The sequence below is a fragment of the Hibiscus syriacus genome, unplaced genomic scaffold (assembly GCF_006381635.1).
Source record: "Hibiscus syriacus cultivar Baekdansim isolate YM2019G1 unplaced genomic scaffold, ASM638163v2 tig00116975_pilon, whole genome shotgun sequence".
NCBI lineage: Eukaryota > Viridiplantae > Streptophyta > Magnoliopsida > Malvales > Malvaceae > Hibiscus > Hibiscus syriacus.
Window position 1 is genome coordinate 756,921 of NW_024063499.1, and position 17,324 is coordinate 774,244.

The 17,324-nt window shown below is 33.8% G+C and overlaps 3 protein-coding genes across 3 annotated transcripts; all 3 read left to right on the forward strand.

The window, feature by feature from the left end:
- The first annotated feature begins 1,665 nt into the window (after positions 1-1,665).
- LOC120192526 (mechanosensitive ion channel protein 10-like) lies at positions 1,666-3,077 on the forward strand. The gene is made up of 3 exons (XM_039195294.1): positions 1,666-1,671; positions 1,757-2,718; positions 3,013-3,077. The coding sequence occupies exons 1-3, from the start codon at positions 1,666-1,668 to the stop codon at positions 3,014-3,016; spliced, it is 972 nt and encodes a 323-aa protein (XP_039051225.1). The 3' UTR covers positions 3,017-3,077.
- Positions 3,039-4,128, forward strand: LOC120192527 (mechanosensitive ion channel protein 10-like). Its single transcript, XM_039195295.1, has 4 exons — positions 3,039-3,134; positions 3,259-3,534; positions 3,618-3,817; positions 3,915-4,128. The coding sequence occupies exons 1-4, from the start codon at positions 3,039-3,041 to the stop codon at positions 4,126-4,128; spliced, it is 786 nt and encodes a 261-aa protein (XP_039051226.1).
- Positions 4,129-14,815: 10,687 nt separating this feature from the next.
- On the forward strand, positions 14,816-17,257 carry LOC120192572 (PHD finger protein ALFIN-LIKE 4-like). The gene is made up of 5 exons (XM_039195329.1): positions 14,816-15,020; positions 15,163-15,195; positions 15,676-15,904; positions 16,400-16,532; positions 16,892-17,257. The coding sequence occupies exons 1-5, from the start codon at positions 14,924-14,926 to the stop codon at positions 17,159-17,161; spliced, it is 762 nt and encodes a 253-aa protein (XP_039051260.1). The 5' UTR covers positions 14,816-14,923; the 3' UTR covers positions 17,162-17,257.
- The last annotated feature ends 67 nt before the right edge of the window (positions 17,258-17,324 follow it).

Genomic DNA, 17,324 nt, shown 5'->3' on the forward strand with positions numbered 1-17,324 from the left:
TGTTTGGTTTACGGAATATAAGATTACATCTGATAATAACATTACTAGAATGTAACATTACTATATGAGAATATTGTATTACCTTGTTTGGTTTGTTAACAGGAATGTAAGATTACAATATTTGGTTGAAAGAATATAAAATAAATTGAATGCATATTTTACTAAATTATGTTTGATATATATTTTTATAAAGTTAAACTTTAATATTAAATTATAAATAATGAATGAAAATTCATAAAATATTTTAGTTGTTATACTATCTAACTCTTGAGAAAAAATATATTTAATATATAATTAATATAATTAGTAAATTAAACTTTTATTTTTAAATAATTTTTATGCGTATGATATTTATTTATATAAAATATAATATAATATAATATGAAAAAATAATATTATGATAGTGAGTAAATAAAAATATTGTTTTTCAATATATAAGATCCATTTTTTATAATTAAAAGTTAAATACTATTTTAAATAATTAGACTTTTACAATAATATTATTGTTCTCATCTCATAAAATTATAAATAATTAATATATTGAATATTAAAAATATAAAATATTTTTAAATTCTCAAATTTATTAATATTTTAATAAATCAAACTTTTATATATTATTATAATGTTTATAATTTTAAGTAGAGCACAAAAAATAAGAATCGAGAATGATTATTATAAAAAGAATTCATTATTCCAAGTGTATTCTTGTCTAAAGTTATGGAAATTGTGTAATACCTAATATTTAGATGTAATGACATTCCCAAAATTGAGTCAAAGATTATTCTCCCTGATAATAATCCTTTTCGTATACCAAACGTGAGAATGCAATTCCGGAAAAGATTATACTATTTGGTAATGATCTTTTTCGTGAACTAAACGCCCCCTTAAGGTTTAAGTATGAGTGTTCAATATCAAATAATTGAGTCATAGATTCTATCTTGTATTCATCTATTTTAAAAAAATTCATTTTTTATAATTGAAAAATAAGTGTTTAATTTATATTTTTCTTATTTATTTTTAATATTTATTCATTGTTATCAGAATATATATCTAACGTTTTTAAAATTATCACTATAAAATCAATGTTGTCACAACTGTTAAAAAATTCATTAAATCTAAAATTTCTCAAAAAACACCTCAAAATTCATATAACTTTAATTCTCAAATCTCTTAAATCATAATTCCATATTGAAATTAAGAATTTATGATATTAAGGCGATGATAAGGGGTGACCAATAGAGGGAGTTTGACGCCGAATCCAATAATTAGCTTTGGGGTTAGGAATTTAGATATTGTGAATTTAGGGATTTAGGTTTAGAGAAATTTAGAGATTTACGTGAATAAGGCAATAACAAGAGTGATGGTTGATAATAGGATCTAATAATGAATGAGTGGGTATTTAACAACAGTGATCGCAACCGGTGATAGTAATGGATTTAAGTATTAGAGATTTTAGGATTTTAGTGAGTTTTTAGTTTTTTAAAATAAAAATTTTAAAAACTCATAAATATTACAATCATCACATTTTGAGTGGTTAACGATTTATTTTTTAAAATCATGATAGAATTTAACCTAAACAATTGATAACTTTAAATACTTCAAATTTAGTATACAAGATATCATATACTTTATACATTTATTTTTCAATTGATCATTTTACCTTAAATGCAGGTATGATCCAAGATTGTTAATTATCCATGTTTTAATTGACTTGTTGTCTTATCGGGGTTTTGGTAGAAGCTAAAAGACATGGCAGAGAAGAGAAGCAGTGGAGGACAATCTCAAAGCGCTAAACGGGTCACCTCCGAACGAAATAGAGGCATTGGACCATGTGCAAAATACTCAAGCTTCACCCACCACTCCAACTGCTGATAAGTCACCAACTGTCATAATTACGAAAGTTAAACGGCATTATAAGAAGAAGCTTAAGAAACGAGTTGTGGTCGAGTGGGTCATTTTTTTGTTACTCATGGGATGCTTAATATCTAGCTTGACCGTGGATAAACTGCACAACATCCGTTTCTGGGATTTGAAAACTTGGGAATGGTGTGTGCTTCTGATGGTAACATTCTGTGGTATGTTGGTTACGAGTTGGTTTGTGTTTCTTGTTGTTTTCTTGAGTAACGTTTTACTGAGGAATAGAGTGATGTATTTCGTTCATGGTTTGAAGAAGAGTGTTCAAGTGTTTATATGGCTTAGTTCAGTTCTTGGTACCTGGGTTGGTTTGTTTCTTGATGTCGAGAGATCGAAGACCGCCGCGAAAATTCTCGATTACGTAACCTGGGCTCTTGTAAGCATTCTCATTGGAGCATTTATGTGGTTGTTGAAGACTTTGTTGTTAATGGTGTTCACTTCCAGTTTCCATAAGAACAATTTCTTTGACAGAATACAAGATTCGGTCTTCCATCAGTCCATACTTCAGAGCCTTTCGGGACCTCCGTTGATGGAGAATGCTGAAGAAACCAAAAGGTTGATTGACACGGGAAAGCTCCATAGATTGCGGAAAGAAAAAGTTTCATCTTGGCAAATGAAGGCGTTGGTTGATGATATCATCAATTCAGGGCTTACCGTAATCTCCAACGCCTTTGACGAAAGTAGTTGTGACGAAGATGGTGAACAAGCAGATAAAGAGATCACTAACGAGGTGGAGGCACGAAGTTGTGCTAATCAAATTTTCAGAAAGGTTGCTCCACCGCCAAATGATCACAACCGGTTAGAAAATCAGCTTTTCATGATGCTTCAAGTGATTTTTTTTCCTGCATTTATTCCATTTTTTTAAAAATTTGCCTTTAACTATAGTCTCTTCATGATCAGTTACATTGATGAGCAGGGTTTCAAAAAACGGTCCGCGACCGTGATTTCGTATGCGATATAGCGGTTTCGCCGCCGTTCGAGTTATCCGCGACGGCCGCAATAGCGTCCGCGACGACCGTAATAGCGCCCGCGACGGCCGCAATCACGATAAATCCGAAATAACCGAAAACGTGACCGCGACCGCGATTTGAAACCCTGTTGATGAGGATGACCTTTTAAGGTTCATGACTAAAGAGGAGGTGGATATTGTGTTTCCATTGTTTGAAGGATATAAAAATGGAAAAATTGACAGACACGAATTCAAAAACTGGGTGTTAAGAGTACTATTGGAAGACTCTAACAAGAATTATTCCCTGTTCTGTTATATATAGTTTAAGTTGTTTAAACTCAAAACTAAATGTAGGGATTCTTGTTTGACATGCTTGTTTTCTTTTATTCATACAGATAAATTGTTACAGGGAACGGAAAGCACTCGGACTCACTTTGTTTGACACCAAGCAAGCTTTAGAACAATTGAATAAACTTGTCTCCGCGATCTTGATTGTGGTCACTTTTATTATATGGCTTCTTTTGGTGGGAACTTCAACCACAAGAGTGCTTCTTGTAATTGCAGCTTTTTTGTTTGGAGAAACCTGCAAGACTATATTTCAAGTCGTTGTATTCGTATTTGTGATGCATCCGTTTGATGTCGGTGATCGTTGTGTGGTCGATGGTGTCAAGGTAAACTACTGAAAGGTCATGCTCCCATATGCATCTTTGGAAAAAGAAAAAGAAGAATGATTACTAACTATGCTCTATGACAGTTTGTTGTTGAGATAAATATTTTAACGACCACCTTTCTGAAGGGCAATAATGAAAAGGTGTACTACCCGAACTCGGTTTTGTATTCAAAGCCTATCAGCAACTATTACAGAAGCCCTGATATGGGTGACTCTATAGAGTTCTGTATTGATTTAAGGACACCAGCAGAAACAATGGGCAGGCTGAAGGAAAAAATAAAGAGGTAATTTGACTGTAGAATTATCCTAGCTTTAATTCATATAAGATTATGTTTTATTGAACTTATTGGTGTATGCATTTGTGCTGTTATGTCCAACCAGATATTTGGAGGCCAATAGTACCAGATGGTATCTTGTACACCATGTGGTTGTGACGGAGATTGAGAATGACAATAAGTTAAAGATGGCTCTCCATTGTTGTCATACCATGAACTTCCAGGACTTGGCAGTGAGGATGGAGCGTCGATCTGATTTAATCGACGAGTTGAGGATAATTCTGGAGGAGTTGAGCATAAGTACAGTATCCTTCCCGTAAAGGGCAGTCGAAATCAAGTCAGTCAAGACAGGCCAGAAGCAACAAATGCGATGTTTGAAGAATAGAAAAGAACTTTAGAAGAATGTTGGGTGAACATTAGTGAAATCAGTTGGAAATTTTCAGTTTGTTACCAATCCTTTGGTAGAAATACTCCTCTCTGTTATCATTTGCTAAGCTTGATTCATCAATGAAATGATGGTTCTCTCTCAATTCTTCTGTTATCTCCTATTTCTCTTCATCCAATTCATGGAATCATGAATGATGGTTGATAATCATAAATTTAACATGTGACCACCTCAATCCATCCCTATTCACATGCTTAAACGAAACCGAGAAAATCGAAAAATCGACACGAACTGAGTAAAACGGTTCGGTTTGGTATTATACGGTTCGATTTTCGGTTCGGTTTAAAGTCTCAATTTTTTTAATTCGATTCGGTTCGGGTTTTCCATATGGAACCCATTTGTTCCATATTGAACCAAATGGGCAATTTTTTTAAAAAAATTATAGTTTCAAGTGATTTTTTCATTGAAAAACCAATAAACAAAACCGAAATACCCGAACCGTTAAAAAAACCGAACCAAACCGAAAAAAACGATTTCAATTTTTTAACCATTCGATTTTAATTTTGGTTTAAATTTTAAAAAAACGTTTATTTCGGGGAATACACCCGTACTTAAAATATGCTATCTAGAGATGATTTCTCTTTAGATTTTATTCATAAAGTGTCATTTCATGATAGTTTATAATTTATAAAAAGTAATTATAAACATTTTTTATCATTGATTTTTGCAATTATAATACGTGGTTTAGGGGTGCGTATTCACTCGAGTCAAGTAAGAAAATTTAAATTATTTGAGTTGGTGAGTCATATTTTATGACTCAAACTTAATTTAAATTTTTTTCAAGTTAAGTCGAGTTTATAAAATTCGACTCGAGTCGAATTATTTGAGTTTTTATGAAAATTTATTGTAATTATTTATTGTATTATGGTATGAAAATTTATGGTACAAATTAGTTTCAATTTTTTTGACTTTCTCTAACCATATAACATATTATATCTTTATATTCTTTTCACATTATAATGTTATTTAATATTTCAAATACAATATAAAATTATAAAATATATTTACAATATTATATTTTAAATAAGATATTTTGAGGGTAAAATATTAATGAGAGTATAAAGGAGTCAAGAAATTGATGGGAATAAAGAATTTACAAACAACTATAGTCAAAAGACTAAATTGAGTAAAATATAAAGTTAAGTGACTAAATTAAAAAAAGTACGTTTTTAGTTAAAAAAAATTGAAGTTACATAGGTATACTATAGTGGTATGAGAGCATATAGTTCAAATTTGGTAAAAATGAACTTAAAATAAATAAGGAATTAAAGAAATAAGGACATCATGCAAAGTTGAGAGATTAAATTGAAAAAATAAAAAAACTTGTTATCAAAAAGAGGAATTGAATGTACATAGGGATACTATGATGGTTTAGGAGCATATGGTTCAAATTTCAACTTGATTAGAACTTGAAAATCGAATCAATAATTTGACTTGACTCGAGTAACTTAAAATTGAGAAAAAAATTCAATTTTTTAGTCGAGTTCTGTTCACTTCTAATGTGGTTAATAATTACAAGAGATAATTCCATAGAAGGTCCCTCGAACTATATTCACATTCTAAATTAATCATTAAACTTTAAAATATTGTATATCATTCCTTGAACCATGACACCATTTTAAATTAATTCATAAACTTTAAAATGTTAATATCAACTCCCAAACTATGACCCTCATTATAAAGTAATTAATAATTCACTTTTCAGTGTATTTAAATTTATGATCTTTAGTTTGTTAAAGAAAAAATTACAATCTTTATAATTCAATTAATGACGTTAGTAGTATAGGAGGGTGTGTTATAATTCAAACATGATCTTATACATATGTAACAAGTAGACTAAGTTAGAGCCGGCTCTCTTGTCTTATAATGAACATCAAAACAAATAATCGCCCATGAAAATGCCATATTGTTCATATAGGTCAACATTGGCTAAGATATAGGCGTAAAAACCTATGGAACTTTACATCAATTAATGCCTCCATAGATGATTTCATACCTTGATCATTTAAGTCCCCAAGATTCCATGGAAACTAAAAGTTTCCTATTCAAAAAGAAAGCAATGGGCAGTGCTTAAACATTGGTTTGCGTGAAGCGAGTGAAGCAAGAAGAACCAGAAGATTGGGACGAGAGCATGCCATTGCCGGGAGACATCATCGAGACGATGGTTTGTATTTTAGCACGAAAATCATCAACTCTTCCCTTAATTCTTCTATTTTAAGCCTCTAATATGTCATTAAATTCAACTACCATTACTTAAATCAACTTATATCAATGTAAATCATATTTAACCTCAAAATCCTATATTCCTTATGAAATTCAAGAATCATACTCAATTTCTAACATGTTCCAAATTTCATTCAATTGCTTCTAACTTCTTAATTAGACCATTGACAAGTCAAATCCAGCTTTAGAACTTCAAAAACCTTTCTATAACAAAAGTCTATTTCTACACCCTTCATATAATTTCCTTTTTAATTCTCTATTCTTGATGTTTAAAGCTTATATAAGCTTTCCTTAAGCTTATATAATACTCAAAGAATCAAAATCAACTTATAAATCCAAGAATTAAACAGCTGAAATTAAACTCACCTTTGCTCAGCATGTTGGAGAAGAAGAAAGCAAGAAGAAGAAGAGTTTTCCAGATACTCCTTCCCCTCCCACATGTTTATCTCTTCTTAAAGAGATAAAAAAACATCTTTTATGACAAATGACCACTTTGTCCTTAATTCCTTTAATAATTACTAACAACTTCCTGGAAATATTCCCAAATAAATTATTGAACTATTTCATTCTTCTACTTTAATCACCAATTTCTGAAACTTTACAATTTGATCACTAACCTGATATTGAGGATGTTACACATTGTATGTTGTTGAACCTAGAAGTAGTGAAGTTTGGTCAATAGCGGGTAGTAATCAACTAAGTTCTTCAACCCCAGTTTATGGTGCTCACAATGTACAACGTTGTTATGAACCTCAAAATTTAATGGTTCTACCACAATTTCATCACCAAGAAAATTTTATTTCACCACATTTCCAATACCAAACACAATATCAAACACAATCTCAAAACCCGCAGTCTTTTCCTAATCCAAATCCCAATCAACTTTCAGCACCAAATTCTGGTTTTTGTATTGACCAATTAGACGATTATGAGCCAACAGAAAAAATTGTGAGTACTAGTCAGTATTCGAAATTTGATCTTGGTCAATACCTGGACTTTGATCTTGGTCAATACTCAGATATTGATGATGTTTCAAAAGAAGAAACAGACCATGCGTGTAATGATTTTGATATTGGTCAATACCCGAATTTTGATGATGAAACAGCCACTGCCGAGGAAGATGTTGTTGATAATAATGATGAGGAAGTTACGACTATTAATGAACATGTTGAACATCCATTATGTAATTCATATAACCCTGAAGAAGAAAAATAAGAATAAGAAGTCCCCGAAGAAAAGAAAAAGAAGAAAATGCCACAAGAGTATAACTGGAATATGCCAGAATTACTTCAGATACCGGAAGAAGAGTTGGTAAAAATAGTAGTTGATTGTTTCATAAAAGTTATTCGTATCAAGAAAGATGATTGTTTTGATACAAAGGAACACTTGAAGATACCTTTGTATACGAAATGTATGAAAGATGGCTATCAACTACAAGTTAACAAATCAAGCAAAGATCGTTTCGAAACAAAATGTATGATTGAAAAAAAAACTGTATGTGGCGTATGATTGCAAAGAGGATAAAAGATTGCGAAATGTTTCAAGTTAGGAATTTATTGATAAATATGCATGTTCAAGAACCCAAGTTTTTCCTCACCATAGACAGGCAAACAAAAAGAAGATGTTGGGTGGTTTTCTGGCTGAGTTAATGTTTTTGAATGACAGGGTATATCAGGGACATGAAATTATAACTGACATGAATGCTCGGTTCAAGATTAGTATATCATATTCTTAAGCTTGGAGAGCCAAATGTTATGCATTGGAATTGTTGAGGGGGTCTCCAGAAGCATTGTTTGCCCAATTGTCGGCTTATTGTCATAATTTAAAGCTGAAAAATCCTGGGTCGATAACTCATATCAAAACATATAGAGATGGACGCTTTGAGTTGATGTTTATCGCCATTGGTGATGCGGTTAGTAAATCAATATAATTTTATTGACTCATTTTTGTTAGTTACATGCATTTCACATTTAAATGATTATATTTCTTGTGTATATTATTTTGTAGATTCGTTCGTTTATTACTTGCATACGCCCAATTATTATAGTTGATGAAGCACATTTGAAAGGTCGATACCTTGGAGTAAGCTTATTAGCAGTAGCCATGGATGCTAACAATGAGATACTGTAATAGCTTACGGGGTTGGCAAATCTGAAACCTCTGATTCATGGACATGGTTTATGGGGCATCTTAGGGATTGCATAGATCCTATTAACAATCTGACAATCATATCAGATAGGGCAAACTCAATTGACAACGCTGTTAGAACGTGTTTCCCAGATGCTTTTCATGGACTTTGTGGTGTTCATTTGTACAAAAATCTAAAATCAAGGTCTGCTGGTATAAAAAAATCACAAATAAACATACTGGAAGACTGTAAAAGCTTATCGGAAAGTGGATTTTAATAAGCATATAAATTGTTTAAGACGTGTTTTGCCTCAATGTGCTCAAACACTAGAAGATGTCGAGTTTGAAAGATGGTCAAGAGTACATCAACTTGGAGCAAGATATGGTTTTATGATGTCTAATAGTGCAGAATCAATCAACACTCTAGGTCGTCATTCCCGGAAATTACCCATTACTATGTTAATGGAGTTTTTTCGAGCCTCTATTAAACAGTGGTACTACAAGAAAAGAAACCATGCATGTATTATTTCTTTAAATTCGTAACTTATCATATTTATATATTTTACTAATTATTATTTATTTAAATTTACAGGAACATTGGAATGTCGTGTTACACCATGGACTGAAAAAAAGATAACGAAACGTGTTGTGAAGTCAACGTCATGGAGAGTTGAACCATGTTCAAACACTTTGTTTGAAGTATTGGATAATAACTTAAATGGGCTTGTAGATATAAATGCAAAGACGTGTAGTTGTATGAAATGACAAACATCTGGTTATCCGTGTGGCCATGTTAAGAAAGTTTCTCTTCATCTAAACCAAGATGATTCAAGCGCATACGCTATGGATTGCTACACTACATAAGTATATCGACAGACTTATGCCGAGATTGTCTACCCTATTCCACATCCTTCTGAGTCGGACATACCAGATGACTTACAAACAATTTTGCCACCAGTCATGGACAGAAGATTACCTGGCCGACAAAAAAATCACGATCGTATATCATCTAAGGGTGAAGAGAAGAGGATATCGATATGTAGTCGGTGCAAGGAAAGTGGTCATACAAGGTTGACATGTGGATCACCAGTGCCATCACAATCATCTTTTCCTCTATCAAAATATGGATCCTCATCAAAATCCAAAGCTCATATGGTGCCAAGTAAAAGGAAATCAAAATTGCAATCACAATCAAAATCTCAATCACAACCGGCTTCACCTTTTGGGACTTATTAACTTATGTGTTTTTAAATGCATACGTTATATTATGTGTATTTTATGTGTGAATGCATACATTTTCAGTTAGACATTCATCAGTAACTTAAGCTTGAACATTACTATGATCTTTTCAGTTGTTATCACTTATCAGATTGTTGTTTGTTATCTTTTTGAAGGTGTTTTTCTTGAATTCACAACGCGAAAATCAAATTCACGTTGCAATTTTTTTGTTGCGATTGTTGCGAAAGTCAAATTCGCGTTGCGATGGTTGCGAAAGTCAAATTTGCATTGCGATTTTCACGTTACAAATTTGATTTTTGCGTTGCGAATTTGACTTTCGCAACCATCGCAACGTGAATTTGACTTTCGCATTGTGAAAGTATACCTTCAACAGATCTTTTTTGCCTTCAACAGATCTTTTTTGCCTTCAACATAATGCAGATTGAAATTTTCTTAAACAACAAATCAATTAAACAAGCAAAAAACAATTCTTATTTACACATCTAAAAAAACAAATCAACAGCTGGTTGTTTATGCACAAATACATCAATTTCACGCAGCTCACTTCAGGATTAACCTGTAGAAACCAAACATTTGCTCAAACAACACTTTCTACACATCTAAAACCAACAAACAACAAATTATCTAGGTACTTAACCAAACATTTTCAAACCAACAAAGAGTATATATGTTAACAACACTTGCTCAAACTTACCAATTTGTGTTGTTTATGCATACTTTCAGCACGCGGATGCAGGTAGGCAACGTCTCGCATATATCGCTCTAGCCATAAAATGACGAAACCATAAACCTACTACATCTCTATCTCTATCTGTGGGAGGTAGAAACTGTTTACTTTCTGTCATCAAACGTTCCAAGCACATGCATACGAGAGGACCACAATCCCCTCTGGCTCCCTCCGTTTGTTGTGGCACTGTCTCATCTTTGATCATTGTAACTTTGAACTTCTTTGGCTTCTTGTTTCCATAATTAGTCCAATAATCAATCGCATCCAAGTATTTAGCCAAATGAGCGCTCCATCCTTTACAAATAATATCTCTCAGATCAGAAAATGGTATGTAATTCAACATGCTGTCATATACTATCATCTTTAGGGATGGGAGTTGAAGCTCAACGAGAAGCCAATGACGACGTTCCATAACAGGGATAAACACCTGCAATAATAAATAATAATTCAATTGCGCACATCAAATAAAATTTATGAACACCTTTAAAATATTCAAAAATAAATACTAACCTTATCGACCTCCCAAGTCCCACCACGCAGGATAAAGTTTAGCTTTTTCATTACCCAACACATATGAAGCGTCTCTATGATCCTTTAAGTGAACAACGTGAAAAGACGAAGGCATAATAGTCTATCGTGTATTTTTTATTTTCTTCAATTACCTTATTATCAGAAGACGTGACACCCATGCATCAATATGTTGTTTTATAAAAAAATAAATTTATTAGTGAATTTAATAAATTTTAAAAAAAATTAATCAAAATGCAATATAAGAAGAATATAAGACTTACCCCCCATTCGAAATAGCCATTGTCTTCAACCCCTAATAAAACACCCCACCGATCAAGAAACAAATGAATATCATCGTCGAGTTTGCATATGTCAGCGTAATACCCCTGGCTCCGCTCATGTAGATAAAAATCAATTGTGGTCTTAGCCCAAAGGGTATTATCCTTAATTGTGTCTGGTAGTGTTCTCCTCTCCACTTCAGATACCGAAATGGTACTGACCGATAACTGATATGAAAGCCAACTCGAATCCATCATATTGGACACATGAGGGGGTTTATCAATATGTCGATATAATATGCGATATGAATCAGACTCTTGAACGGTGAGAGTGGCCTCTTGAATGATGAGAGTGGCCTCTTGAACGGTGGGAGAGGCCTCTTGAAAGATAGGTGGGCCTCTTGAACGATGACAGGTGAATCAGGCTTCTTCTTATGGAGTCTTGGAAGTATTGGGGTGAAAGGAGATGTAATGGCACGTGCACGACGTCTGATGCGTGAACCCCGTCGTACAAGAAAAACCCTACATAAAGCATCTACCTTATTAGGCCGCTAAAAATAAATTAATACAAAAATCAGTAAATAAACAAATAAATAATACCAAAAAAAGGTTATTTGCATTTTTAGTATAGTATTAAACAAACTTACCTTATTGCGTAGAGTATGAACCTCATTCTACAACGATGCAATAATCTCACTTAGAGCGGCTACCTCATCACGTAAAGTAGATACCTCACCACGTAAAGCACCATTGTCATCGCGTAAAACATCTACCTCACCACGTAAAGACCGTACCTCATCACGCCATGCACCATTGTCGTCACGTAAAGTATCAACCTCCTCACGCAAAGCACTGACCTCATCACGTAACTCCCCTAACTCATCCCGTGGAGGTGGAGAACAGGGAGATAAATGTCGTGGCGTCTTTTCCAGTCGCCTATCATGAGGTGATGGTGGAGAAGAGGCTCGATGATGTGATGGAATAGGTGATGGCTCTCGTTGTGGAGGTGTATAATCGGCTCGATCAGGTGATGACTATGGGTGTCGAGCTGTAGAATCGGCTCGATCAGGTGATGGAACTCGAAGCGGGGGTGCTCATCATCCGTGCCATCAAAACAACACTTACTAGCTTGCCACCAATCAGTGGCAAGCACAGCCTCTGTGGGTGTCAGCTTCTGTAATGGATAGTTGGACTCCTAACAATATAAAATCTCAAACAAAGTTAAACGTCTACTAGTAATAACTTGTTTATATATGGTAGTATTTGTGTTAACTTACATCATTCATCGTCGTATATGGTAGTAACTCTTTCCAATCCAACAGCCGAATCCTCCTCCAGGAAATAGCCCTAGGAGTATCATTTGAATTTTTGATTGCATATGTCTACATGCTGGGAAAAGCCTCAAATATTCAAATCTACAAACAATATAATAACCAAACATTAGTAATTGTTAAATAATTAATTATAATATTGGAAAAATTATATAGAAATTCTTACCTTAAAGGCCCAAATAAAGCATGTCAAAGTGTATTTGGAACAATGGCCACGCAAACTTTTTCGGTCCTCAAAGGCAGATGATAACTTTTTTCATGTAGCTTTCCATAGATATGAACCCCACGGAAAGACGTTCCATGCATTTAAGTCCTCTAACAATAATATTAGGTCCTCAGAAATAGGTTGTATGGCCTTTTTGCCTAAAAAACCGGCATGCAAAAGTAATAAAAGGCATACTCGGACAACATCGAGGTCATCCATCTGAGTAAAACCATCTTTAACAAGTAATCTTTTCAAGTCGTCGACGTGTAAACTGTGCTTCGTCTTTGCCAGCTCAGGAAAAACCCTAGATAACCATGATGGGCGGGCGATATGACTAGTGTACCGACCTACTTCATCGTGTCCGAAGCGTAGACCAGTGATTAAGAAAAACTCCTCCCGCCCAAAACAAGTATACGTCGGTGGAAAATAAAACCATATCTCTTCATCACCACGTTGTATCCTCTCGGGTAGATCATTAGTCATGGTCTGAAGAAACAAATGGGTCAACATAATATCTCCACCTGGATGTTGTACTTTCAGCTATGGCCCGAAGCAAGAATCCTCAAACAATTTTCTTTGTACAGGTGTAAGTGTAGACCCTATTGTAGTGGCTAGGCTTAATTTATTCCTTAGAGTTAATGAAGCCGAAAAAATTTCTAACAAAAACAATAAACATACCAAGTTAGATATATCAAAAACTACAAATTATACACTATAAACAGACATGATATTAAACAGTGAAAACAAAGCCAAATATGTTTTAAACTAGCACGATATTCACCCAAGTCATTATTCTATCATAGTTCACAAAATACATCAGATAACATTCCAGAAGTAAGCACTTATAGACAACATATAGGTTTAGTGCAGGTTCAAGGACAACCTAAAGAGTAGTAGTTTATTCTTGAAACTTAAATTCACAACACTGTAAAGTTAGTATTTGTCTTTATTTTTTGGTTGAGTAATGCAATTCATTCAAGTTTCAATTTGCAGAAGAAGAGTAGTTTCTGAAACTTAAAATCACAACGCGAAACTAAAATCGCGTTGCGATTTTTCATTTTCGTGTTGCGAATTTAAGTTTCAAAAACTATTCTTCTGCAAATTGAAACTTGAATGAATTGCATTACTTCAACCAAAAGATAAAACAAAGACAAATATTAATTTCACAGGGTTAAAGACTAAACAGTTTAGTAGTATTGGCAGCAACCGAATGAATTTACTAAGCAATCTAAGTGAAATGGTTAATTTATTATTGAAGAAATTACCAGTAAATTTATCATCAATTTAAATATGAAAAATCTAATAATAATACAAAATTTCAAAATAAAAATAATTAAAAAAATAACCCTCAGTAGTTGTTTTTTTATTTGTGACCGTGAATGGTTGTGAGGGTGGCTCTGAGAGATGGAGATAGACGGATTTCGCCAGAGATGGGGACGGATTTCGTCGGAGATAGGGACGGATGTCGCCGTAGAGAGTGAGAGATGGAGATGAGACTGAGTTGTGATTTAGGGTTTTAGGTTATGATTTGCGATTATATTGTTTACATTTGTGTTGCGAAATTAATATTGTGTTTCGAATTCGAAAATAAAATGTGTTGCGAAAATAAACGCGCTTTGTGAATTTGACTTCTGTGTTACGAATTTGACTTATGTGTTGCGAATTACAAATTCACGTTGCGATTTACAGATTCGCGTTGCGATTTACATATTCGCATTGCGAATTTGGAAACTGAATTACGAAATTGAAGTTCGCGTTGCGAATTTGTTGGTCAATTTTATAAATCCAAAAAAAATTAATTAAATCGTATATTATAAGACATTTTCAGTCACTTAAATTATTTTCTCTTTTTGAAGGAAAAAATACTTTAAAAATTCCGCTCTCTCTCTCTTTTTCCTTCCAGAGAGAAACTGGTCAGTCAAATGCTCTCTTAAAATTAAAAAAGAAGAACCCATTCTAGCAAATCTTTCCTTCCTTTTCCCCTAGCTGCTTCTCTACCCCAAACTAAAAAAAAAAAAAAGGACTGTGTTATGGACGGCGGTGCTTCCTACAACCCACGTACAGTCGAAGAAGTATTTCGAGATTTCAAGGGTCGTCGAGACGCCATGATTAAAGCTCTCACTGTTGGTATTACTCCTCATCCTTATTTTGTTGAAATTCCTACTCTTTGTCTTACTCGTTTGTCATCTTCTTAACCACCAGTTCTTGGTTTTCATCTTTTAAAGTTTATTTTACTTATTTACTTTTCTGGTTTTGGTGTTGCTTGCAGATGTTGAAGAGTTTTACAATCAGTGCGATCCAGGTACTGGGTTTTTTTATACTCAGCTTCCGTTTTGTGGAAATGATTTATCTAGAGAATGGAATTTTTTTCAATGTATTATCTTTTATATATATATAATTTAAACTGAAAAAATTCGAACTTTAGTGTGAAATGAAATGAAATTTTAGCGCATGAAATGGTATTTACAATTCTAACTTTTTGTTTCTGTTTAATTCTTATGTCATGAAGAAGAAGTTATCAGTTTTTGTACACCCTTTCTATTTTTAATTTGAACTTTCCTTTCTAAGATAAGAATGAATTGTTTTGAACTAAAGAGGGATCTATTACAACATTTGTTCAGACGAGGTAGACTAGAATGGGTTCTTTTTACAAATGTAGATTTTTTTTATTTGATTATTAGTTGGTTACACGGATTTGATTAGGATAAAAAGTCCGTTCAGCGTTTGGTTACAGATGCACGAGTGGAAGGTAGTTAATTAAAATTTTAAACTTTGGTTACAGAGAAGGAGAATCTTTGCCTCTATGGATACCCCAGTGAGCAATGGGAGGTGAATTTACCTGCTGAAGAGGTGCCTCCAGAACTTCCTGAGCCTGCGCTGGGTATTAATTTCGCCAGAGATGGGATGCAGGAAAAGGATTGGTTGTCTTTGGTTGCCGTACACAGTGACGCGTGGTTACTTTCTGTGGCTTTCTATTTTGGTGCTAGGTTTGGATTCGATAAAGCTGATAGGTAATTTTATCCTTGCCCCAAGTATCGTATCTCGTTTTGACTTTATACACAGTTTCATCCAAATAATTGCTTCGACTATCTTGCAGTTTTGGTGTTTTGTTATCATTTGTATTTTTATACTAATTATGTGTCAATAATGAAAATTTCTTGGTTGACATGTTTCTTTCGTGAACGGATCTTCGCTTTAAGGTAAAATTTATTACGCTATTTAAACTGTTTAACTTGTCTAGAATTTGTCATTTGGTTCGGGAAGCCTCATTAATTAGTTTAAAAGCTTGGTGTTCTATGTCCGATGTATAATTGGTCTGATTGTTAGGTATAGGCCTCAGCTTGAAGCGCTTAACAGTGTCTGTGTACATGATATGTGCTAGGCCTTGCATGATTTAGCATGCTTAAATCGGGACGCTGTGTATCAGATTTGCATTTGGCTGTAACAAGTATGATATACTTTGAGCCATGTTTTCTTCTGCAATAATACTGACCAATTCAATGCAGGAAACGCCTTTTCAATATGATAAATGATCTTCCGACAATATTCGAAGTTGTGGCAGGAGTGGCTAAGAAACAGACAAAGGAAAAATCATCAGTTTCAAATCATAGTAGCAACAAATCTAAATCAAACTCCAAGGTACGGGACATTTTTCCTTTTGCTTAGCTGTTTTGTTCAATGTTAATTTGTTTAAATTTTAGGGTTAAAGTTGGTTGATGCCTGTGTAAAAACATACTATTACATTATTCTCACAGTTTGAAGGATTTATGGAGTTGATTTTATCATTGGTTGTGGATTTTCTTTATCAAAATCTAGTTACCACTATAGATTGTGTCTGAAAAATAGCATGGCTTCCATTTTTTATACCAAAAATAGAAAGAAATTCATTAGAAATCCAATCTAGTGAACCCGAAAGCTTGAGATAACTTTTCAACTTCAAGGGAAGCAGACGTTATAAATTATATTTTTGTTTCCCTTTTATGTTTGAAAATATGCAGCGAGGTTCTGAGTCTCAGCCCAAGTATCCGAAGGCGGCAATGGCAAAGGAAGAGGGTGAAGATGGTATGGAAGAGGACGACGATGAGGAGCACAGAGAGACGTTATGTGGGGCTTGTGGAGAGAATTATGCAGCGGATGAATTCTGGATTTGCTGTGATATTTGCGAGAAATGGTTCCATGGGAAGTGTGTTAAGATTACGCCAGCAAGGGCTGAGCATATTAAGCAGTACAAATGCCCATCGTGCAGCAACAAGAGAGTGCGACCTTGACGACTGCTGCTCGGTGGCTCGTTTGATGTGAAATCAGATGTTATAGACTTTCTAACTGTCTAGTAGGTGGACTAGTTCAAGTTTGTTTGTAGTAAATGTGTCCTTTTATGTAGGATACTTTTGTTTACTTGGAATATGCAAGTTGTGTCCTTGTTATTTGGTT

Coding starts and splice junctions, on each gene's coding strand:
- LOC120192527 (XM_039195295.1), top strand. CDS start 3,039: ATGACTAAAGAGGAGGTGGATATTGTGTTTCCATTGTTTGAAGGATAT. Junction 3,135..3,258: donor TCAAAAACTGGGTGTTAAGA/GTACTATTGGAA, acceptor TTATTCATACAG/ATAAATTGTTACAGGGAACG. Junction 3,818..3,914: donor CTGAAGGAAAAAATAAAGAG/GTAATTTGACTG, acceptor ATGTCCAACCAG/ATATTTGGAGGCCAATAGTA.
- LOC120192572 (XM_039195329.1), top strand. CDS start 14,924: ATGGACGGCGGTGCTTCCTACAACCCACGTACAGTCGAAGAAGTATTT. Junction 15,021..15,162: donor GATTAAAGCTCTCACTGTTG/GTATTACTCCTC, acceptor TGTTGCTTGCAG/ATGTTGAAGAGTTTTACAAT. Junction 16,533..16,891: donor AATCTAAATCAAACTCCAAG/GTACGGGACATT, acceptor GAAAATATGCAG/CGAGGTTCTGAGTCTCAGCC.